This window comes from Lutjanus erythropterus, chromosome 15, assembly GCF_056507025.1.
Source record: "Lutjanus erythropterus isolate fLutEry1 chromosome 15, fLutEry1.hap2, whole genome shotgun sequence".
NCBI lineage: Eukaryota > Metazoa > Chordata > Actinopteri > Lutjaniformes > Lutjanidae > Lutjanus > Lutjanus erythropterus.
The window spans coordinates 36,945,154-36,970,285 of NC_139331.1; the positions used below are offsets into that span (position 1 = coordinate 36,945,154).

General features: G+C 39.6%; 1 protein-coding gene across 2 annotated transcripts in view; it reads left to right on the plus strand.

The window, feature by feature from the left end:
- Positions 1–24,854, plus strand: part of vta1 (vesicle (multivesicular body) trafficking 1) — a 71,697-nt gene extending 46,843 nt beyond the window's left edge. Inside the window, exons 6-8 of one of the 2 annotated variants that reach the window (XM_084737388.1) lie at positions 5,178–5,429; positions 9,366–9,443; positions 23,455–24,854. In XM_084737388.1, coding sequence (XP_084593514.1) covers positions 5,178–5,429; positions 9,366–9,443; positions 23,455–23,600 — 476 coding nt within the window. In that variant the 3' untranslated portion in view covers positions 23,601–24,854. The remainder of the gene's footprint in view (positions 1–5,177; positions 5,430–9,365; positions 9,444–23,454) is intronic. The other variant, XM_084737389.1, reaches the window with a different exon arrangement.
- The last annotated feature ends 278 nt before the right edge of the window (positions 24,855–25,132 follow it).

Sequence of the window (25,132 nt, forward strand, 5' to 3'; positions counted from 1 at the left end):
TGATCAAATATTGAACAATATTCTGTTAGTGCATCGCCTGTGTCGTCTAGGTTGTGTTATATTTTCGTGACTGTGTGGATGTAATATGACAAAGATCACGATCAGACAGGCCAGTATTATTGCAGTACGTCACCCACCAGCTCCACGCTCCTGAACACGCTCTGGTTGCAACACACCAAGATTCCCATAATGCCAAACTAGAGGCTCCAAAACGGTCGTCCACAAACCAATGAGTGACATCACTGTGGCTTTGTCCTCTAATGTCTACGGTGCTGTCATGAGTGAAGTGTGACATCAGAAAGCAAACAGGGACAAGAGACAGCTTGTGCAGCATTTGAGAACGTGTTGTCCCACAACCTAAATGATGGCACATGTACTGATACACAGAAATACACACACACACATCTGACCAAATCATCTGTTACCCACTCGTCTTTACATCTGTCATTAATTATCTCATAATGTTCTTGCTCATGTCTGCATCCATGTCTCTGTGAATGCATTTATTCTTGTTTGTGTGTCTATACATTTGTGTGTGTGTGTGTGTATGTGAATGTGTGTGCGCCCCTGTCCCTCTCCAAACCATTTCCCCGTCTGTTACTGGTCCCAGCTCGTGTTGGCAGAGAGCTGATGGAGATTAGTGAAGCTCTCGGGCTGTATTTCATTCATGGCACACTCTTCTCTTTGGAACTTAATAGCTGTGTGGGGAAAAAATTGCCTTTCAGGGTCCATTGCCATTCACAGCATGGTTATTATCACCAATTAAGTATTATAAAAAGAAAGAAAAAAATTATTTTTTTTCTAAATGAATATGAACTGATACAACCTCGCAAACTGAAACTTTATGGTGGAAAAACACTTAATATTATCTGCACAAAACACTGAGAATATAATAAAAAACAAAGTTACACATTTGATCCACTGTTCAGGGTGAAAATGAACAATGTTTTGGCTGAGCAAATTTAAAGTTGTTCAATTTAAGTTAGTTGAGGGTCTTTTAAAATTTTTGCTGCACTCACAGGCTCCTCAGATGGTCCTGTTTCCGGAGTTGGGAATTCATTCTTCAGACTCCATTGTGTTCATGAGGTTTTAAGTTGTACTTGGAGACCACATGGATGCTACAGAGCAGCTTTAGCAGCTTCCACACATTTCTTTACATCTCTCATCTCACATAGTAAAGATCATCAAACCTGAAGTGTTCTGCCAGTGACTCCTGGTCCTTTTATCAACTGGAAAAAGAAAAGAACGAATGAAGACTTGTTGGTCATGTGACCAGATTCTCGTACACAAACACACAGGCATCATAGCTTCAGCTGACATTAGCTTGTGGAGGAAGAAAATGATGACGCCATTTATGTGACTTCTAGGTGTGTAGACTAGAGTTGGACGATATGTTAAAATTTCCAATTGACCATCGTCAACCAATTAGTCAGCAACAGGCGATGTCTTTGTCCTCCCTCCCACCTCCTCCTGTCCTCTTGAGTCTGAGCTGGGAGATGTGTGCAAGCGGTGAATTCACTATGTTACTCATGCTGGGTATGTTCACTATGTCCAATAAACAAAATTAATTCATTAATGCATTAATCAATTATAAATCGATTATTAAATTAATCGCCAACTGTGTTGATAATCGATTAATCTATGTGAGTAATCTTTTAAAGAAAAAAATAGTAAATATTTTCTGATTTCAGCTTCAATCGTGAATATTTTCTGGTTTCTTTCCTCACAACACAAGACATTTGAGGACGTCGTCTTCATTTTTGGGAAACACTGATCAACATTTTTGCAGCATTTTCTGATATTTTATAGACAAAACTGTTACTCTATTAATTGACATGAAAATAATCATTAGTTGTGTTACCTCAGTGTTACGACATTGACTTTCTTGACTTGTAAAACTTTCAAATTGCCAAAATTAAATTGGTCTCTTGTCATAAACTGTTCATATTTTTTGTCCAGTAAGGTCCCATGGTGCTTGCTGGAAGACGAGGGGCTTTGCCTCTTTTTATGACATTAACATCTCAGCAATTATCATCCTAAAATTTGCGCTGATTGTCTAAGTTGTTCCGATTTGAAGGGATCATTAGCATGAATTTGTTCCAGTCGTGAGCAAACTGTTCCAACATTATTCCGACGCCGCATGCTAAACAAATCTTTAGCACTTTCCATTAACAGTCCGTATACAGATGTCGGCCTTGTTGTTTTTCCTCTCAGATTCATGAAGATAATTTAAAGTAATTACGTCAGTTCTAATGTAATATAAACTGTCACTCTAGTTGATTTAACAAGAGTCTGTTTAGTTAATGTCCTCATGTCATCTTACTATCAACATGTCAGCAGTTAAAGAATGTAGTCACAGTGTGTGTGTGTGTGTGTGTGTGTGTGTGTGTGTGTGTGTGTGTGTGTGTGTGTGTGTGTGTGTGTGTGTGTGCCCAGATGTGACCACAGAGAAGTGAGAAGTGTGAGGCTGAAAAACAGCGTAAACGCTCACTTAACTTTCTCTGGATCAACAAAGTTTAATAATTTAATGAAAGACAAAATATTCCAGGGAACGTTTGTCGAGTGTCGGATCTCCTCTTAACGCCCGTCTGCCTTCCTGCCCGTAACGCAGTAATGACAGAGTTCAGAGCTTAACATGGTGTCAAATACAGCCTGTGTCTGCAGAACCCGCCAAACGCTTTTAATCTGTCAAAACATCTTTGGCTGTCAAGAAATGTTTGCTTTGTGTTAGGTGTGGTTTGCTGAGAGAGGCAGAGTTTTCAGCACGAGGCTCATGTTCACTGATGAAAACACTTTTTCTTTAAGACTTCTTGAATCATCCCTCTATCCTTTGTTTGAACCATTTCTTCTTTCTTTCTTTCTTTCTTTCTTTCTTTCTTTCCTTTTTCCTGCTCTTTCTTTCTAAAAGCCAAGGCAAATCAAGAAACGTTTGTTAACCTTGACAGACCAGTTTAAACTGAAGCACAATCTCAAACTTCTTCCACTTCAGAAATGATTTGACTTCATCCTGTCCACATTTTAACAAGTCTTACCTCCTGAACAAAAGCAACTGAATTGTTGGTCAGGTGGATGTAGCCAAGCTCAGAAACATCAAAAGTGGAACAGATGTGACATCAGTACACAAATTCTGGCTGTTTCTGATATTTGATTTCTTTTGTTTGGCACGACTGCTTTGTCCGTTCTCCTCCAGTCCGCATTTTGAGAACCTTTGGGAAATATTAAGATGAGCCGTACATAAAATAACTTTAATTTGAATCTGATTCCTGATGTTTTATGTGGTTGATTGACGTAACACAACTGGGGGCTCATCAGGGTGCAAGAATGGGTTTCAATTTGTAGGATTTTATGAAAAGGTTGATTCATGTTACGAGGATGGTTTATTATGTATTGGAGTGCATTTAAACATTTCTGTACAGTGTATCGTGTTAAACCTTTGTAGAAATAGTGAGGTGAAGTCAGCTTTAGTTATATAGCATATCAGGGCGCTCTTCATAAACCTTACTCTTCATCTTATTTATTTACAGAGACCCAACAGCTCCCACCATGAGCAAACACATGGTGAGAGTGGTGAGGAAGAAAACTCCCTTTTAACTGGCAGAAACCTCAAGCAGAACCAGGTTCTCAGAGGCCATCTTGACCAGTCAGGTTGGGTAAACAACATTAAAGTCTTACTGGGTTGATGTTTACAGAGGTCAACGTGTACTCAACAATTAACAAACGTATTCTAATGTCCAGAATTCATGAATGTTGCAAACAAATGCAGACACGTAATAACAAAAATGTCTGATCAGGTCATCAGCAGTCCCTCAGCACACAGTCAAAGTCTGCTTCGTGTCCCATTTTTCATCTAAAGCCAGTTTTCTGATTGAACATCGGTGAATGTGATTTACACACTGTCTGGCAGCTGGTTTAATCTCACTCTCATGAATTCTGATCAGTTCAGCTGAACTCATTTTTGAACGTCTCCTCACCTGATGTGCTTTTCATGAAGAAACTGTTTTTGGTGTATGATTCAAATCAAGTGAGGTCAAGAGGTTCGAGCTCCTCCATTCACCACCAGTCTGTTTAAAGCTTCTGCAGCAGCTGAGTTTAATGTCTGAAGATTAGAACCTGATTACTTTTAAAGCACCAACACCTTTTTATAATCTAAGGAATTAACACATCAGGAATCAGCAGTGACTGTTTCAGGACAAGGTTTACATGAGAGATGTGAGGTGTGATTTTCTTATGAGCTCAGTGTAAGCTTCATCTGAAGCACCTGGTTAATTTTATAGTTTTATAGAACATCTTTGACATAACATTATCAGACATTCAATTCCCTTCTGTCTTGTTCCTTTTTCTTACATTGCCAATATGATGTAAATGAAATACAGAAATTACATATTAATACTAAAATGTAATAGCTTTGATATCAGATGTTCCAGTCTCTCCCAAATCGCCAGTGCTGCTTGTTTTCATTTCTGTGGCCATTGTTCTGGCTTTGGCACAGGAAGACAATGTCCACATTCCTGTTCCCACCTACCAAACTTTGATTGATTCAGTTTGTTTCCGACTGAATCATTGAAGAGATCAAAAATATGGGTTGTGTTTCAAGAGGTCTGGAACCAGACAATGGTAATTTCTAGAAAAGTGTTAAAGGACAAGCTCCTACAAAAAGCAGTCCTGTTAACTATTTAATGAACCATTTAATGAACTACTCAATGTTTTGAACAGTCTTATACTTGGACATACACATACTGATTGGGCTATACGTTAAGATTCATCAGAACAACCACCTTCTGAATTCAAGGTCCTCTCTTTTACCAAACTATGGCTAGCTTAATTGCCTTTTCAACTCATTTTAAAACACATTACATTCAATAGTAACACAATAAAACTCATCAAAACCATCTTGGTTTGTCTTTCTACTGCTCAAACAATCACGAACTTGGGTTTAAGTTATATAAACCCTTAATTCTCTGAGCTATTGGTTGATTCCACTGGGCACAGTATGTCCACACCCCAGATTGATGTAGCATCCGTCAAGTAAAAGACTTGGCACCATCACGACGAACAAAGAATCTCTAGTACATCCTCTGAATAATGTACCCATCACATAGTCAGGAAGAGACAGTCACATAAAAGAAACTGGAAGGTTCATCAGTCTCAGCAATCTCTTCTTTCTGTCTCTCTGCTAGATGAGTTTGGAGCTGAAGGTTTCTCAGGCCAAGGTCCCTCCCACGGAGGTTCCTTCGGAGCAGGACCTCCCTCTCAGTCCTACCAGGACCAGGACCAGAGTTTAGGTCCAGGTCCTGCCCCAGGGATCGGCTTCTCTCCCAGCCCAGGATCAGGTCCGGCTGGTCCCCCCACCACCAACTTCAACAACATCCACATCCCACCAGGAGCCCACGCGCCGGCCAACACTCCCGCCGAGCTGCCTCCACCCACAGGTATGGAGCAGAGAGGTTTTGTTTCTATCTACATGATGGTTGTAAACTTGTTAGCTGCACGACTCTTAAGATGGTAATCATTAGCTGCCTGTCCACCCAAAGTATTCTGGGACTTTTAGTCCCAGGAGGTACTTTTCAAGACCCTAAAGATTGCAAAGAGCAGGCAAATTAATCTGCTGATGTATGAAAAAGCATGTTGAATGTGTTGAAGCACAATAAGCAAAAACAAACTGCCGATTTTTGAAAATCGCTGAAATAAAATGCTGTGAGTCTTTGACCCTGACCCCACTCCCAAAGTTCTTCTACTTTTGGAAAATACTGCAGAGATGTTAAATAATGTCCCTGAAACTTAATTTAGATTCTGAACATACTGAGTTCCTCCAAAGGCTCCTGGTCTCAGGGAAAGTTCCTGCAGTGGAAAAGTGGCAAAAGTCCATCCACCAGTTTTGTGGAAAGTGAAATATCTTGACTGATAGTGGACAGACTGCCATGTGATTTAGTTCTTAACAAGCTTCCCTCTATGTACCAAACAGTAGGAGCTGGCAGTGACTGGGACAGTACTTGGGGGGGGGGGGGGGGGTTGAATTAGCAACAACAAAACCAAACCAAACATTTTTCTAAGGCCCCGTGTTGGTAATCCAAGGGTGAAGGGACTTTGCCTCTCTATCTACAATATCACTATAAACTCAAAAGAAGTTGAACATTTTAAAAAAAACACAGCTGAAGTAAGTCAGTGAGCAAATTATAAAGTTCCCCAACGTATTTCTGAGTAAATATGTTTCATTCAAAACTTGATTCAAATCAGCTTTTTTCTTTAGTTTGAATAGAGAGCCAGAATAAAACCAGAACTTCAAAAAATCAAACCATGGCACAGCTTTTCTCAACAGTATGTCATGTAGTCCACATCATATATTTAGATAATATCTGTTTTTAGCTGCTTTTAATGAACTCCATATTCCCATAAGACCTAACTTCTCATGTGTTATACATCACAGCTCGACAGAGGAGCTCAGACATGTCTGTAATAAGAGCAGGACAGAGAGGACTGGAGCAAGTCTTAGAGATCACTAATGAAAAAATGTAAAAACAACTTGAAGAGAGTGTTTTATCAGACAGGCCGACGAAAGAAATGTCAACTGAGAAACAGATACAGAAGCTGAGAGTTTATCCTGAAGTGATCACAGTAATTGATCCCGATCGGTTGACAACAGCAGCTCCTCTCATTCAGATGAAATAAACCTGCCATAGTTCAGAGTCGACCTAATTGGATGGACTTCAGGAAATGAAGCCAAGTGCAGCTGTGATGAATTTATCTGAAACTCCTTGGAAAGGGTGGGTCTGTGATGCACTTACTCACTGTTGAATCTTGTGATATCATATACTGGTAATGATGGGGTCGTCACTGGAACAGTGTTTCCAGTCTCATTTTTATTCTCTGATTGTTGAACTGAGGAACATCATCTTTCATTATTTTACTACTCAGCTCATCTTATCGTCTGTCGGGGAATCCCTCCTTCTCACTAATTTCCCCTGACGATAACACCGAGTACGTGACAGCATTACAACATCCTGCCACTGCATTCAATAACAAAACCCCCCGAGAGACTCCTCATACACTCCGCAACAAGTGGTGTGTGTGTGTGTGTGTGTGTGTGTGTGTGTGTGTGTGTGTGTGTGTGTGTGTGTGTGTGTGTTTCACTTGAGCAAATGCAGAAGTTCTCATGAGGATATAAAGACAAGACAAAGTGAGAAATTTTACTTTTACTTTATAGAGTCTGTGTAAAGTTCAGTTATTATTGTGATTGTCGGGAAGTTAAAGTGTGTGTATATATGTGTGAGTGTGTGTGTGTGTGTGTACACACAAGAAGACTTAATTGGACCCTTGGGGCAAATCAGAGTCCAAAGACAAAGGCTTATGTAACCTCGTTTTCTTGCCTCCACATGTGGGTGTTGGTGGTTGACAGGAAGTTTAGTTTTTGTTTCTCGTGTTGAGGGACGAAGCACCAGACAAAGTATAGCGCACAAAAGTCTTTTAGGGCGATTGCAGATTACAAAGAGCTGGCAACACTAAATACAAGCACTTTCCCACTCACGCGATGTTGGGTGTTCTCCGTCCGACTGGCATTTCACCTCCTGTTGTTGCTGCTGTTAGTCAGAAGTGATGATGAAGTTGACTTTGGTGTTCGTCCAATCACCAGACGAGCTGCGAGCGCTGCTGATAGTGAACGAGTGGGAAACAGACAGGATATGAGTTATCTCAGGGTTCTTTTCATACACAGCAGGTCTACACTGGACTCTTTATAATATTATGTACAGAGACCCTACAGTTCCCACAGTGAGCAAGCACTGAGGTGACCGTGGTGAGGAAAAGGCAGAAACCTCATGCAGAACTTTATTTTGTGCATCTATTCTTGCTTCCTTTTAATTGTTTGTACTCTGAATAATAATTTGTGAAGTGCAAACAGTTCAAACATTGACGTTTAACCATGTTGTTTTACTTCTTTTGAGGGATTCTGTTTTCATTTTTACTTTCAATTTCACTTCACTAGAAACATCATCCATCATCATTATGAGGTGTTCCCGCTGCAAGAGAACCTCATTCACAGTTACAGTTTAAAAAAAAGTCTGGTTTCGTCAAAAAAAAACAAAAAAACAAAGTACTTCTGAATCAGTTTCAGGATTTAAGAGCTCATCCGGAGTAGGTGAGCTCTGTGTTTGGGAAAGTAAAATTACTCAGGTAGTTGTCTGTTCGTCTTTATCTGTTTTCCCATGTTTCTGACTGTGATGCATATTTGATACCAAATGCACTGCACAGCGGAGACACGAGTGGCCATCTTGTTTTTAGCCCACAGTGTTTCTCCTGGCCAGTGTTTCCGTTATATAACATTATCACCACACCTTCTTCTGAATTTATTTCTGAAACGTCATGAAGTGGCAACTATGTGACTCTGTAGAGCTGTGTACTCCACTGAGCTCAAAGCTAGCTAGTTAGCATTGCCTACGAGTCATTGCCTTTTTTCTCAAAAGAAAAGTTTATTGATCTGATCCGTGTGGTTTCCAGCCCTGCATCTCCAAACAACAAAAAACAGACTTTTTATTTCTTTTCTGCGACAGCAAACACAACACACAGCCTGAGCTTATCTACACACATTGTGGCTAACAAAAGTAACATAACTACACACTGGGAAAAACTCACAACAAATCCACTAAACTCTGTTAAACACAAGTTTCCCTCAAACCCTCCTTGAAGGTGAAGCACGGCCAGTATTAAAAGTGTGGGTGTGCTGACCACGGTTGGACGTTTACTTGTGCAAAAGCACGACTACAACCACTGCAAGTAAAAGTTCTGCAGGTATCCTCTAAAGGGCAGGTGGCTGAAAAAGAACTTGTCACATCACTGGATCTTCCAGCAGTCTGTTTTTCAACACATACATTTCTAATATTGTTTATTTTTGTCTGTGTTTTGTGTGTTTTCTTGTCATGTCTGCAGTTCATGTGTGAGCAGTGTCTGAACACGTACAGGACATGATAGCTTTTAGTGATTCAGTATGAAAAATCACAGTGTCAGTTCTGCTTCACAAACGTTACAGAAACAAACATGGAAATTTAGTTTTGCTGAAGTTAAAGTCAGTCACAAATTAATCATTAAATATTAATGCCACATCCTCAGCTGCCAATATTGACACATCTTTTCATCTTCTGAGATGTAAGATGTTGCAGAAAAAGCAGATCCAGTGCAAAACCGTCGAGATTAAAACATAAAAGACCCATTTTAAAGAGAAAATTGAGTTGTTGGACTGATCTTAATCACAAAATATCCCGTTATGTTACTCAAAATATCACCCATAAAAGGACAATATATGAAGAATTATTCAGATTAATCATTTAGTTTTTCTTTAAGTATTGATCATAATTTGAGGTGTTTTTGTTGACCAGCAGAAGCAGTTAAACCAGTGCCTCTTCCCCGATCAGTGCCCACTGTCGACCCCACACTGCTCAACGCCCAGCAGCAGGGTAAGAACACACACACACTCTGTGCTCCATGTGGGACCAGTCTGTTACTACAGGACAAACTGTGAAAGTGTGCAGAGTTGTCTTTTTTCTTTTCATTAAACCTCTTTTCTCTTGGTCATTATTTCTGTTTTTACTTTAGTCATCCTGTATTTCCATATTAAACTATCAGACATATTTGTGTTTGTTTAAAGATGAAATATACTTTCTGACTGTTTGTCTCCATCTGTGTTCACTGGAAACATCAGTGTTTGTCTGCAGGAACGTCTTTTTTCTTTATGATCCTTCATGTTGTGCCCTGACTGTCTGTATGTGCAGAGGAAGGCAGTGCTGAGAACTGAACATATATACCAAAAAAAAATCCACAAATATATGTAAAGCCCCTTTCATGCAGCTCTGAACGTTACACTACAGTGTGTTAACGTTGCTGCAGCAGCACAAAGCACAGAAAGAGCAAGAGATTATCTGCAGGTCTTTTTCTTCTTCTCATTGTCTCTCAAAGACAAAAACAGTTTAATAAACTATGACTATTTCAAGGTTTGGAGGAGAATTAATCCTCTAAGATCAGATCAGTCTGTAAAAACTGTTTTTCCCCTCACAGTGAGCTCAGAACAGAAAAGGTTAAAAACTCTGTAGAATGAGTACAAATTGTTGGGTGGAGTTGTGTGAACACTTCGCTGGCTCAGCCACAACAAAAATGTACTTTAGCAGATTAGAATTAGATCAGATTTCAAACATGACAAAAGAAAATGCAATAGAATATACAAGTATGAAAAAAGCAAACAAAAGTCACAAGTGAACTTGGCAGGAAACTTTTAGCAAAAATAAATGATTTATGTCTGAGAAGAAGTAGGAAAAAGTGGACACGTATCAAGTCCTTCACCCTTTTTTATAATTCATCCATGAAGTGTCTGAAATGCTTGAGTGCTCCTGTTCTTTGCCCCGATTTTCACCAAACACAATTAAATCAAATATAAAATTCATGACACAGCAAGAGCAAATAATGAGACAAATCAAAATCAACCTGCACACCTCTGCTCTGACTTTGACAGTTCTCCTCTCTGATCATCCATCACATATACATTCAGTATGTTTTTGTTTTTTTTAATGAACTAACTAAAGCTAGCAAACCAAGCTAGCTGTCAGTCAAAGCCGAAACCACCAAACCTCAAAAAAAAAAAAAAAGACAGCAGTCCTCCATGGCAGCTCTTTATACACTCATGCTGGGAAAACGTCAGCAGTTCTGCACACAGCATCGCTAATGTACCTGTGGAAACAGTGAGAACATGTTAGAACACAATGTACAGCTCAGTAACACCATAAACATTAATAAAATGAGTCTGCTGCCTCAGTGCATGCTGGGAGGCTTTCACACTAACATCAGGTTCAGTAATAATTTTCAATAGTTGTCCTTCACATCAAAATTCATTTAATCCAGATTAAAAACAAGACAGTAATGGAACAACAATAAAAAGATGAGACGCACAATAAAAATACAAACTTCATCAGTTTATTGTTTGTGTGAAAATATGTAAATATCCAAAGCATCCAGGAGGGAAACCAAAAAAAGAAAAAGAAAAGTAAGAGAGGAGAAAACAGGAGGAAATAAAAAAAAGAAAGAACTCTAGATGTCGTGTAGCTGTTATCTTTATCAGGTACGACCTCTGAAGTCACTCTGCAAAAATCATTTTCACTTTGAATCAGAAAAACATGACAGATTCTGTTTTCTGACAAGATGGTTTGATTTGTAACGACAGAGAGGAAATGAAAAATTAGCCGACAAGGAGAAAAATCAGAAAACATTATTTAAAGAGACGATTTTCATGTCCTCTTCATCTCCTGTCTTCTGAGACGTTTACTGTCCGTTAAGAATGTAGGACGTACAGTGGATGTTCCTGGGTGGTTTAAAATCTGCTGAGTGATGCGTTAACGGTCCTGCAGAATGTAGGATTTCTGTGTTTGAGCTGAAGTGGCAGGATTTTTAGTTCTCTCCTAAATCTGAGCCTGCATTTGAACATTTCTCCATCACTGACAGGATTATGAGACGGTGACACAAACTCGATACGCTGATGTCATCACAACATAAAACCTCTCGCTGTCGCAGCTCTCCTCGTTTCTGTGCAGCGGATTTTTAACATTTCCTCACGTTTTCATGCGGTTTATGTATTTTGCATTCAGGGACATCGGTGCTTAGAGGAGTTGGTAGAAAAGACACGTCCGGTCCGTCCTGAGAGGTCTTTGAAGTCCACTTTGAAGTTATGGTCGTGTTTGGAGGTCAGCTGGTCGCTTCAGTCTCTCTTTTCAAAGCTGGAACAAGAATAAAGTTTGTAAAGAGGACAGAAAGACAGAGAGACGACAGAGAGGAGAGTGATGCCAACTGAAACTCTGACTCAAAGTGTTTAACTGATTAATTAATTGATCCTGTCACAATCTTATCAATTGAAAAATAGGTTGTACGTCCGTGCACTCCACCTGTTTTCACGTTTGAACCTATTTTTCAACAAGAGATCAATCTGGCAATAATTTTCCCACTAATCAATTAGTTTTGTGGTTCATAAAATGTTAGAAAATGATGAGAAAAGTCAAAGACGACTGAATTAAGAAGCCTGTTTACCTGAAAGTTTTGCACGTCTGATTAAAAAAAAGTTTATCACAGTAAAAAGTACCACATTCCTTTTATTATGTTAAAAACGGTGTGATCCAGCAAACTATTTTTAAATTCTCTGAAGAAGACATGAAAGCGGTGAGTCTGGAGAAAGATGGAGGGACGATAACGTGGCTTCTGTTACCAAACAGCACAACAGGAGTCCCATCCTAAAAATACCCCCCCCCCCTTCTCTGTCCTCCTCTGAACACCAGGGGATGTGAAATAGCCGGTGAGTCACCACTGAAAAAGCGACGCTGCGGGAGACGGTGGTGACGGTGACGGTTGCCATCTGCACCAGTCGTCGTCTGTCTGCCATCCCAACCTATCATTTCAAGCACCGCCGCCGCCACTTTCGCTGCTGCCTAGACTGTCATTAGCTGCTGGTGGTTAGCCGCAGAGGGAGCGAGAACCGTCATGAAGCTGCATCCTTCTCCCATAATTCACTCTTTCGGTGCCTACTAGGTTACTGGGAGAAAACCGGTTACTGATATGTGATCACAGAGTGCAAGCAGACTGGAAATCTGCAGGTTGGACCCCCAGATGAGAACTTACTCCTCCATCTTTAACACAGTTTGACATCACCTCCTGCTGCTGATGGTTTGCTGATGCAAAGGCGCCTGAGCAGCTGCACCTCCACTATCAGATTGGGGTGTTTTTGCATCCACACTTTTTGATTGTACAACTTTCCAAGATAAAATGTACAAAATATTTGCCAGCACAGCAAAAAAAAAAAGTTTGACAGTCAGTCTTTTTTTCACCTTAATGTCCCAATAAATTCAGTCATGTTTAATGTTATCTAAAGATGCAGCCCCCCCACACACACACTCTCCCCCGCATCAAACAGGAAGCAACAAACCAGGTAATTGCTTCGGTAATGGCTGAAAAAGCTCCTCAGATACCATCACACACACGATGCACGGTGAGTTAACAGAGTTATGAGTCTGTGTTTAATTCACCGTGTATCTGATCCACCAACCAGCACTTATTTTAGCAAGAAATCTAACTTTTGAAACAGTTCATCTCTCATTTCCAAGGTCTTCGGGACCGTCCACATCAATTACGATAAATATAAAGGAACTGTGGTGTGGATTCCACTGTCCACTTGAGTTAGACTAAAATTGTGCAGCTAACAAAGGGAGGCTGGTGTAGGTTTGAAGCAACAAAATCCAAAATGTAAAGTTTGTGTGTAAATGCAGTGTTTTAATGGATTATATTGATGCCGAATTTACAAGAAGATTGTCAGCATTTGATGACTTTTATCTTGTGATTCTATGGTTATGTCTTTTTCCAGACATGCAAGAAATTGTTAATTGTCATGTTTTTTAAAGGGAGTTTGGTGTAGTATTTTCCCCAGAGAGCAGAGGGAGCTTTAGTTCAATTCAGCTTTGGGTATTTCTGAAATGTTTTGTCACCGAGACAGAAACTCAAGACACGTGTGAAACTATGATAATGCACCTGTATTATTAGTCTGACATTACCTTTTAAAATACTAAACTACTAACCAGTGGAGGCAGAAGTAGACCAACAACTCCTGTGTTCTGTGAGGTAAAATGAATGTTTTTTCCTCTTGAGTTTGGTTGGTTTGGAGAGAGTGATATTTGGTTCATATTGTGGCAGTTTCCCATCAGAACACTGTCTGACAGCGAGATAAAGTGCTGAAAATATCCTAAATATAGTGTGTACTAGATTTTTTTAGGTGTCTAAAAACATGTTACTGCTGACCCTGTCCACAGAAGGACATTGCTTAGCTTTCTACACTGGTACTCCTGCTACTCTTGAGGTAATACACAGGCTGCATAAGTACCTCATACAACCCCACTTCATTTACCTATTTTACATTAATATGTAACTGTTTTAAAGGAAATTACAGAGTTTTAAATAAAGACGAAGCATGTCGCTGAGTCAGCCTGTCGTGGATAAATGACATTAAAATCATGCTGCAATTCTTCAGCTGAATATTGCCGATACAGGAGGATTTGAGACGCGTGGAAACAGCTTTTTGTTGGTCTTTATTTTTCTATACAGATTAGTGTGTGTGCTCAGCAGAACCCTTAACTGTATAAAGAGGTGAAATGAATAATTCAGCCTCTTTTGGACACTTGGTTCAGACTGAACTGCCAAGTCATTGAAAGAGGAAAAGTAGTTTTCTCTTTTCAAATCTGTACTTTCTCTCCTCACAGCGTGAGCCCCGGCGCGCTCGATAAACCGTTCGACTCAGGCAATTACACTTTTGTCCGATCGCTGTTACAATTAAAATGAAAAAAGCCCATTTGAGAGGAGCATTAAGCCTTTGAGTCCATGCAGATGAATGAGGGGAAATGTTGCTCGCAGCACTCCATTAAAAGATGTCAACCAGCCTGAAAAGAGGAGGCAAATTACCCAGTAAGCATGTGTTTTCTGCTCAGAAGCTCTGAATATCTGTCCTGCACTTTCTATTCAGGAGTGGAGGTATGAAACTTTGTGATCCATTCAGTCAGCAGTCCTCTTTCAGCTCTTCTCGTGTGACGTAATGCAGAGCAACAAAAAATACTCCAATGTACCATTCATCCTCTACCCTTAATTAAAGGGGGCTCAAGGTCTTAAGCATTTATTACGTTGTTGGACTTCCAGGTTGCTTTAAAGGTACTGGAGCACCATATATTTAGAGCCCGTGCACCGAATGGTGCAAGGACCTGATTGAATTAATCCAATTCTTCTTCTTCTTCTTCTTCTTCTTCTTCTTCTTCTTCTTCTTCTTCTTCTTCTTCTTCTTCTCCTCTGCAGTTTTCAGTCACGTGTTTGAGGGCCTCAATGTTCTCGATGGTGATTAAAACTTGGCACGTGCAGGTGAAAAATTTTGTAGCCAAATTATTTGGTCACACCCCCTGAACAAGAGCCCCCGCGGCACGGTTCACCGATGCTCTGTGGCTCTCCTCCTAGCAAGTTTACCATATCCAACTGAAATTAGAAAGGCCGTAAGACCCGCTGTATTTTGAAAACTGTGATGTTGCGTCAAATGGCGCAAATGCTTCGCCATGACACAGGAAGTTGCTTAAACTTCAGTGTACACTGCTGAGTGTGAGGGTGGAGGAGAAAGTCCTCAAGTCAGTTTCTTGATGCAGGCGCATGAAGGTGTACGGGAAATTTGCAGAGAAATTCAGACATTTATCTTACAAACATAAGTAAAAGCAAAAAGAGTAAAACCAGCGCTGTTGGAGTATCCCGTTGTGTCCAATCAACAGGTCCGTCCTTCAACGTCTCAGGCTCAATTGAACAATTTTAGTGTCTTGGGAATAAATGTTGATTGATTGCCAAACGGTGCGGTAGATTAATAAAGCTGGTGTCAACAGTCAGAGAGTCACCGAGGGCTGTTAGTGTAATTTTCTTGATATTTTTGCTGCGAAGTTTCTGTCGATTGAACGTTTGTTGGGTTTGGGATGCCTGGATGGATGTAGCAAACAAACAATTTGATGACTGCAAATGATGATCAACATTTGTTAATATTTTCTAACATTTCGTGAACAAAACAACTCATAGAAATAACTGAGATTAATCGACAATAGTTCCAGTTGCAGTAATAATACATTTGTTTTGTTAATTTTGATGAGAACTGATCGATTTCTCTTTACAAAAGCTGATTGTCTCCTCAGTTTTATTCTTTCTATCATAAAAGATGATGTGGTTTTTAGAAAATGATTCCTCAGATCATTTTTCATCGTTAGCACCTTTTTCAGTGCCGTCCCTCTCCAAATCTCTCTCTCCATGGAGCGCTGTGGTTTCTGGCCGTCGCCCATCTCTTTGCTGACTTTCTCCTTTCATTTTTCTGATATTTTCCCTCCTCCTCCTCTCAGCCTCTTCCCATCCTTGGTGGAGTTTGCAGTCAGCATATTTGCGAGTCTTTCCCAGCTTTTTGGAGGAGGAGAGAAATCGGCCGGGGGGATTAGAGGCTTATGGTGCAACATTATTCAATCATGTTTTTTTTTTCCCTGGTCTTCTGCAGGACATTTTAAAGAGCAGAGGACCATGTTTTATGACTGTTACTGAGTCAAGAGACACATTATCTGTTGCTCTGTTCCTTCAGTCTGCTCTGCTTCTCAAACTGGGGTCCAGGGACCTCCAGAGGTCCTTTATGGGGTCCCAACGTGTTAACATTTAAGTGGAAAAATAATTTGGTGTCATTATTGTTTCATGTGCAGATCATTAACTCCGTGACTGGAGGATTGGATTGTGGATCTTTAGATTTATCACTTCTGTTGTGTGAAAGAAAAGTTTTGAACCACCGCCTGCTGTGGCTGTTAGACGCCAAAATACACCGGTGACTTCATGGTGTAACCAGAGAGGAGAGACAGAATCACAGAGGAGGTCCAAGTGGTAGTTTGGTGGTAGATACACATCAACCAAGAATCAGATGCTGTTATTTTTTAATCGTGTATTGTTTAATCATGTAGTTGACTTATCAAACACATCACTAGAATACAGATGTTGCAACAATACAGTAGGGATGACTCTTGTTGCTTTAGGCTCACAAAATATGAACATGATGAGACTTTTTGTCAATAAGCATCAGTAATGTGGATATAATGACTAAGTGGTTAAAGTCAAATAATAAAACAGCAGGAAAAGTATTTTCTCAATTAACTGATTAGTTGTTTGGTTCATAAAATGTTGAAAAATGTCGAACAGAAACGTCTTGTTTTGATTATTGTCACCACGTCTAAAACTCCAGAGCGACTAGACAACGTGAACTCACACGTAGTGATGAACAATATGATGCATCGCTCTTAATTAAACTACCCAACTGAATATAAAGGGTATCACAATATTTTCAACCAAAGTTCTGTTCTGTTCACACTTTATATCAATAACATTAACTGTCACTGGGTGTAATATTCTCAGTGCTAGTTCTCAGTGCAGACAAAACCGTTTTGAAATGAATGTGTTCACCAAGATGACGTCCAGAAATATCTCGTTTAGTCCACATCTAAAAAATATTCGGTTTAATGTCATTAAGGAGTGAAGAAACCAGAAAATATTCACATTTAAAAAACTGAAATCAGAGAATTTGGGCTTCTCAAAATAGTTGAATTTAATTAATTATTAATCTAAATGCAGCATTTAGAAAGCTACAGTAAAAGACAACATTTATGCCATTTCATCATGTAACAATACGATGATATCTGTTCTCATGTGATAATATTGATAGATTGTCCAGCGTGGTCTGTGGATTATCTGAGACACTGAGACACAAAGCAGTGAATGAAGTCCTCAGACTCTGAAACACAGAGGCTCTACTGTAAAACTGCTGTGGTTTTGTCAGGCGTGAAGCCGAGTTGTTGAATATTATTCTTAGTTATATGTTTGATTTTGTGCCATCAGTCACTTCATGGAAACGTGCAGCTGAAATCTGCAGCTATATGAATGACTGGGTTTGATACGGAGAACGTGTCCTGCGTGTGTCTCATGTCCTGTTGACAGAGCACAGTGTGGAGGGCGGAGGACAGCCCAGGCATGGTTTGAGTTAAAGACAGTCGTCTGGGGACGGGAGGATGGAGGGAGGGAGAGAGAAGTAGAGGAGTCGGGGGGACAAAGGAGGAAAGACAGAAGTTAAGATGTCGGGGGGACAAGAAAGAAAGAAAGGATAAAAGATAGAAAGAGGGACTGAGGGGAAGAAGAGACAGTCAGGAAAGAAAGGAGACAGAAAGGGAAGTTTCAAACGTGTGAAATAAAAGAGAAACTAAAATTTTGTATAATTTAGTATCAAAAATATAAAATATCCACGTTGCTCTCCTTAATAATAATGAAGTGTTTCACAATCACAGACAAATAAAAGAGAACAGAGCAATAAAATGCAGAATCACAGCCAACAAATAGAAGAGTAAAGATAAAATAATGTATAAAAAATAAAATAAAATAATTGTCTTTGGTCTTCAGTCTTGACCGGGGACCTGGTTCTTATCAGAGGACTTCAGGCTCCGGGCCGGTGAGGTATGATTTAAAAGCTCAGTCAGGTAGCTCAGCGCCGTACCACACGAGATCAAGATTAAAATTTAAAATCAATTCTAAAACAGGCAGGAAGCTGAAATAAGGATGATATGATCAAGATTTTGTGACTCAGTTAAAAGTCTGGTGGCCATTAATCCTGACAGCCTCCAGGCAGAACACCTTTCAGCATTTTTATTATCATCGGTTAAGAAAGATTTCTGCTGGTTTCACAAAAATATGAGTCCAATATGCCAATAACACACCCGCTGTGTAAAACATATTAAATTTAAAAGGGGATATGAGGGAAGAAAGAGAAATCGGGTGGAATATAAAGAGAGGATAAAGCAACGGAGCGGAAAAGAGAAATGTAAAAGAAAGTAATGAAAGGATGAAGAGGAAGAAAGTGCTTTCTCACTTGAACATAAACAGATGTTGTTTTGGGGAACTTGTTCTTCTTAGAGTCTCTCAGAAGAATTATAGCTGCGTTTCCACCCCAACAACTTCCCCCAGGGGCAAGGAACCTTTGGGGGAACTCAGTGTGTGGACCGCCTTCCCAAATAACTGAGAAAAATAATATAACGTGACAAAAGAAAAAAAGGAGCAAAGATAAACACGGCTGTGACAGGATTTCACCACATTCAGCTCAGCTTCACCGTCTGACAAGTGAACATATTAAGACTCTGAGGCTTTGACTGATGCAGGATCGTCTCCCACAGCAGTTCACCAGTTCAGAAACTGATCCAGTTTGTGTCACTGCATCTGAGGGAACGTTAGCCGCTAACAGTGGCAAAAAAAAAAAACATTGATTGAAACATTGAACTGATCAAAACCTGAAACAAACCTGAACAAAACAAAACCTGAAACAAAACAAAACCTGAAACAAACCTGAACAAAACAAAATCTGAACTTCTGTATCTTTATATGACATTTTATTGGTACGAATCCGTGAGCACATTTAGATATAAAAGGAACGAGCCTTATAGATTACCAATAAATAAATAAACAGATAAATCATTAGTCAGTACCACAGGAGGAGGTGGGAGGTTCCAGTTTTTGTAGTCACATCTTAAGTTAGCCAGTTAGTTAGTGAGTCACACAGCATCTCTCAATCAATTATTTCTCCCAGTCACATCTTATGTTAGCAAAAACATAGCTAACTAATCCACATCAATCGTTAGCTTGCTAGTTAGCTTGCTTCTGAGATGTCATTGGAAGAAAAAATCTATCTATCTTGAAAGACTATGACTCGTGCAGAAATCTCAAAAATATCAACATTATCATGGCTTGTAATAATTTAGTGAGATGGGTTTTATGATTTTTATGGCTGAACCAATCAGATGGAGACATCAGACAGAAACATGTTCCAAACGAGGACGGCTGAATGTGAGCAGCTGCAGGTGGATATGATCCAACCAACAGCCTCTGACTTACAAGCTTCAAATTTTGATGCATCAATAATCATTTAATAATCAAATCGAAGCTCTCTGAATCACAATCTAATCTAATCGTGGCTAAATGACTCCCACCCCTTTTATAAGTCCCCCATAAACATATTTTACTTTTATTTTACCCCCCAGAGTGTCCCTGCTCAAGGAGTGGTACTTTCCAAAAATATAGGAACTTTAGTTTCTGATTGGTCGAGTACTTGCAGCGTTTTATTTCAGCCACCTTTTTAAAAAATCTGTAGCTGCAAACAAGTTTGCTTTTTGTTTCTTATTTTGTAACTTACACACCTGTGAACTACAAATCTCTTAAAATGAACTTAAAATGCACAGCAGTGTTAGAGGGGATTAAATCTGGGTAACACTTGTCACACTTAAAGCTTCACTCTTTTAATTGATAATTCCTGTCACATTGTTCATAAAACTGAAGCAGAGTTCACCACAGGTCTGGGTGCATATGTGTCCCACACAGCAGTAACCTGCAGGAAAATCACCTCAGTCAAGTCCAGGACTTTGCTTAGAGACGAGATCATTTCAGACTCAGTCCTTATAAATATCTACTTTTGCTTGGTTTTAATCTGAAGTATGACTTGAGATCAAACTGATTGTAAGTCAGTTTTATAAATGAGGCCCCTGCTCTGATTGAGCGTTTATGCTGACGACAAAATCCAGCCTGAACCGGAACAAATCAGTTTCAGTCACACAGTAATGATGCCTGTCTGTCACTTGATCATTGTTGCAAAGTCAGTTTAAAATCAGCTTTTGCTTTTTCATACATCAGTGAACTAATTTACCTGATCTTCATGGTTCTTTAGGCTGCTGCAGGAACAGAGAACAACAGGCAGAAGGAACCTTTTTAGTGCCTCGAAAAGAAGCTCATGGGACTAAAAGTTCAGAGTACTTCAGGTGGAAACGCAGCTTAAGATGTCAGAGAGATGACACTGATGTTGAGAGAAGAGGGACAGAAAACTAGTAAATGAAAAGAAGAGAGAGAAACATTGACGGTGTCCTGAGACAGTCGACTCTTTTCTGCAGGATGGATCTTTGAGGCTTTGCACTCTACAAGGGGGCTTTTCTGGGCTTTACATTCCTGCAGTATACACTGGAGTCCTGTATGTGAAGGAGGGTATATGTAGTCTATAGTGTTCCACCCACTATAAGATGTTGTAGTTCGTCCAGGCTCAGCTGATGTCCTCCAGGGACCCTGAGGGGTGGAGGACTCTGACTGTAACAAGCTGTGGAAACACACCAAGTCAAAAATTATGTGGAACATTACAGAGAAAGAAAACTTTACCAACACAGAGCTAATCAATAATAAATCTCTAAACAAAGTCAAAGTAGAATGATGTAAAACAGCAGAAAGAAAACCCAACAGGAGACAGAACATATCGAATTAGCTTCAACGTCTCGTTGGACTGTCTCGCTGTTTTAATTGAAATGTTTTAGTGTCTGTTCTTTGGCAGTGAACGGCAGGTTTTATCTGATTCTGTATGTCCAAGAAAAGAAATATTTTGACACGTGCTCAGAGGAGACTCTGAATAAAGTAAACCCAGGTTTTGAGATCATGTTGCATCATCATACATAAAAAGAATTTTCATTTTCTGCTCTCAGATCGTGCAAAAAGTCCAACTGAAGTCTTTGTTTCCTGCACAAACTCACAAATTTCTTCTCCGTCTCTGCGGTTGAAAACATCGTCATCACTGCTCCGCTTTGTTCAGACAGCAGTTCAATCCAAGTTCTAACAAAAATCAAAGTTTGAAATGTCAGCAGGTGTAAATTTTATCCATAACCTTTTCATATCAGCAGATTTTCTGTTCTGAGTATCAGAAGTGACTGAAAACCCAGACAGCAAACTTCACTGAATAAAACCAGGACAAAGTTTTGTTTCGGTTCTGTATTTCTTTCAGTTTGGCACGTTGTAATTATTCTTTCGTTATCGGAAAAGGTCACAACAAGATGTGTAGCGCTGCAACGATTAATCGATTATCAAAATAGGTGGTGATTAATTTAATAATTGAATAATCAGAAACTGTCAAAATTCTGATTCCAGATTCTTAAATGTGAATATTTTGTGGTTTCTTTCCTCGTCTCTGACGGGAAACTGATAAATATGTCACATTAAAATGTGATTAATGTTGTGAAACTGCAGCCCCACATGACAGAAGTCAAAAACATAATCAAACTTATTTAAGTTAGAACTTTAAATTAGTCAGCATTTATTTTGCTCACTCTTTATACTTCTGCTGTCATAATTACTACGGCCACTAGAGGTCGCTGCCTCAGAATAAATGTAATTATTGTTCTTAAAAAGCTGCTTGTATGGACGACTCATACGGCAGTTTTTCTTCAGCTTGTCTGTCACTGATAAATCTTTAGATTTAGAAAAATAATGATGATTAGAAAGTTTAGGTTTGAAGTTGGTTTCATAGTTCAGATATGAAGCTAAAGTTTGTAGAGAGGGAGAGACATGTGGTGGACGTGATGAGCTCACAGGAGGTGGTTTGTCTCAGAGGTCAGAGGACCAGACGAGTCTGTCTCTATTAAATACTACAGAGCTGATCAAAGGGAAGCTACACGCACACACACACACACACACACACACACACACACACACACACACACACACACACACACACACACACTGACAGCTGCCATCATCAGGCAGATTACAGACCCGGCTTTCTTTGAAACGGTTCAGACCTCTGAGCTCTGCTGCAGGTACTCCTCCATCATAAATTACCCATGATCCCCTGGGTGCTGACAGCTGATGATGGGCTGGTGCTGATGTCTTTCCATGACGCAGGTCATCATGGACCTTTAATAGTTTGAACAGGAAGTTTCCTACAAATATGTCTGACATCCAGACAGTTCTGCACTTTGGACCATAAGATCCCTTCATGTTCTCTACGTAAGAATCGTTTGGACTTTATTGATTCTATTGATTCGTCTCTGTGCGTCGACTTCAGCTGCTCGTGATGCGGCTGATGCAGAACAGAGGGAGTCTGTGGTGTGAACGTGTGAAATTGCATGAATGTAACTGTCGACACACACTGAACGCTTCGTGTTCGACCTCAGCTGCAGCTTCACAACTTTAATCACCTCAGAGTTTAAATTTAAACTGCTGTTCAAAGAGCCTCTGAATCTCTCAGAATGATTAATCAACTAATTAACCCCGTCACAATCTTGTTAATTGAAAGATAAGTCCAAACTTGTGTAAACAGGTGGAGCGCACAGACCTGTTTTTCAACCATCTGGCATAATTTTCCAATAATCAATCAGTTGTTTGGTCCATAAAATCTCTATCAAAGTCTGAGATGACGTCCTCAAATGTCTAAAAATATTATTATTCAGTTTAAATCATTCAGTTTAATGTCAGAGTGGAGGAAAGAAACCAGAAAATATTCATCAGAAAATGATCACTCTCATCTTCAGCAGTCTTTCTTGTCCATTTCTTCCTTTCAAGGTTTGTTTTGTGTTTTAGCAAGAAAAGGGAAACTTGATAAAATCTTGATAATAATAATCATAATTCTTATATAAGTAGTAGTTTTCCAATCAAAAAAAAACAAAAATCGAAAACCTTTTTCAGCTCTAAATTGAATGCTTTCAGGTTTTGGACAAACAAAACTTTAACTGAACATTTTATAGACTAAACATTGACAGATTCATCTAGAATGACAATAATTGTTAGTTGTGTCCCTCGAGTCAAATGAAAGGTGTCCTGTCTCAGAATAAGACAGAGACACTGATGCTGTTTCAGTTTGGTTGGTTGTTGGTTGAGTGAATCTTTCTGTGGTGTTTGATGACAGTTGAATTGTTGAATTGTCCACCTCTTTGTGCTGCTCGTCACATCCTGAGTGACTCAGTAATGAGGACTGATTCGTCCTCTTTGTTGGACATTAATTCATATCTGACTCTGATCTCATCTTTTTCTTGTCTTCCTTCCTCCGTCCCTCCCTCCCTCCAGGCGGCGTCCATCTCTCCCCGGACGACTTCACCAAGGCTCAGAAGTACTGTAAGTACGCGGGCAGCGCGCTGCAGTACGAGGACGTCGGCACGGCGATCCAGAACCTCCAGAAAGCCCTGAAGCTCCTCACCACCGGCAAAGAATGAAGCCTTTGTCCTCCTGCTGTCGATCTGATCCCTCCATCCCTCCTTCCTTCTCTCCATCCCCCTCTTTTCTCCACAGCAGCGCCGCTCTATCTGTCACTGATCTGGAACACAGCGAGCTGAGGACGCCCCGCACGCACACACACACACACACACACACACGCTCACACACACACACACACACACACACACACACTGAGGCTGGCCTGTGAAGAGACGCTCAGCTCGTCGTCAGAGGACATGATGGAAATCAGTCTGCAACAATGGCTGCCTGTGTGTGATACTGTGTCGCACTGACTGACTGACTGACTGACTGACTGACTGACTGACTGACTGCAGAACACGTCAACTCTTTATTAATTATTAAAACTCCCCTTCTTTACCGATCATAATGAGCTGGTTAATCAATTTTGTCACAGAGCTCTAAATCATTGCAGCTCAAATAAAATTAATTTGACAAAATAATCTCAACTCAAAGGTTCACTTACTGACTGTTTTTTGGAGCATCTGTGGTTCCAGTCTGAGGCTGATTCTTTATACAGTAACTGTGTTTCCATCCATATATTTTACAAATTTTATCTGATTTTCAAGTAAACTTGCAGGTAAAAATATGTGAGTGAATGCTTGTTTCTGTGATGTGATTATTAGCAACTGATTAATTGAGATAATCAATAGTTGGTGCCAATTTTTCAGTCAGAAAAACACGACACCACTGCAGAAGAAGAGGACGTAACAAGATGACGTCGTTAAAAGAGGGTTTCGGTTTCCAGGTCCCATAATTTCATAGTGAATAGATGGTAATTACTGAGTAATATGTATGAAAATACTTAGAAATTACCCACAAATTACCTCCAAATTTCATTGATCATTATGTGATAATCAGCAGGTAGCATTTTCATGTAATAGGAGATAATTATCAAGGAACATTTCTGAGAAATTACCCTCAAATTTCATGTTAAGTATGTGATCATTTTACAATTTTTGTTTTCATGCAAATAGGCGACAATTTGCAAAGCAACATGTTTGAACTTTTTTTTTTTAATTTATTGCAAAGTTTCCCCAAATTTCTGGGTAAATATGTGATAATCAGCAGTTAATTAATTAAGTACAACGGCTACTTGCATGAAAACGAGACTGGCTATTTATCTCATACTTACCATGTAATTTGCGTGTAAATTTTTAAATATGTTGCTTCATAATTACCACTTACTATAAATATGGTACTGGTTAATTATCACATACATTTGTGGTGGATTTCTAAGAAGTTTTAAATATATTAATCAGTAATTACCACCTACTTTCTAAATTATGGAACCTGGAAACTGAAGTGTTCAGAAAAATACTTTACATTTCTCATGAACACCTTTTAGGAAAAGAACAACTGAAATCAAAACTGGAAGTTTTTTTGTTTTTTTTCTGTTTCCATCAGTCTTTTCTGATGCAATTCTTTAAAATAAAAATATACAGACAGAAACACGGCTGGAGACATTTGAAACTGGTTTACAACTTGTGTAAAATGAATAAGACGGGATCAA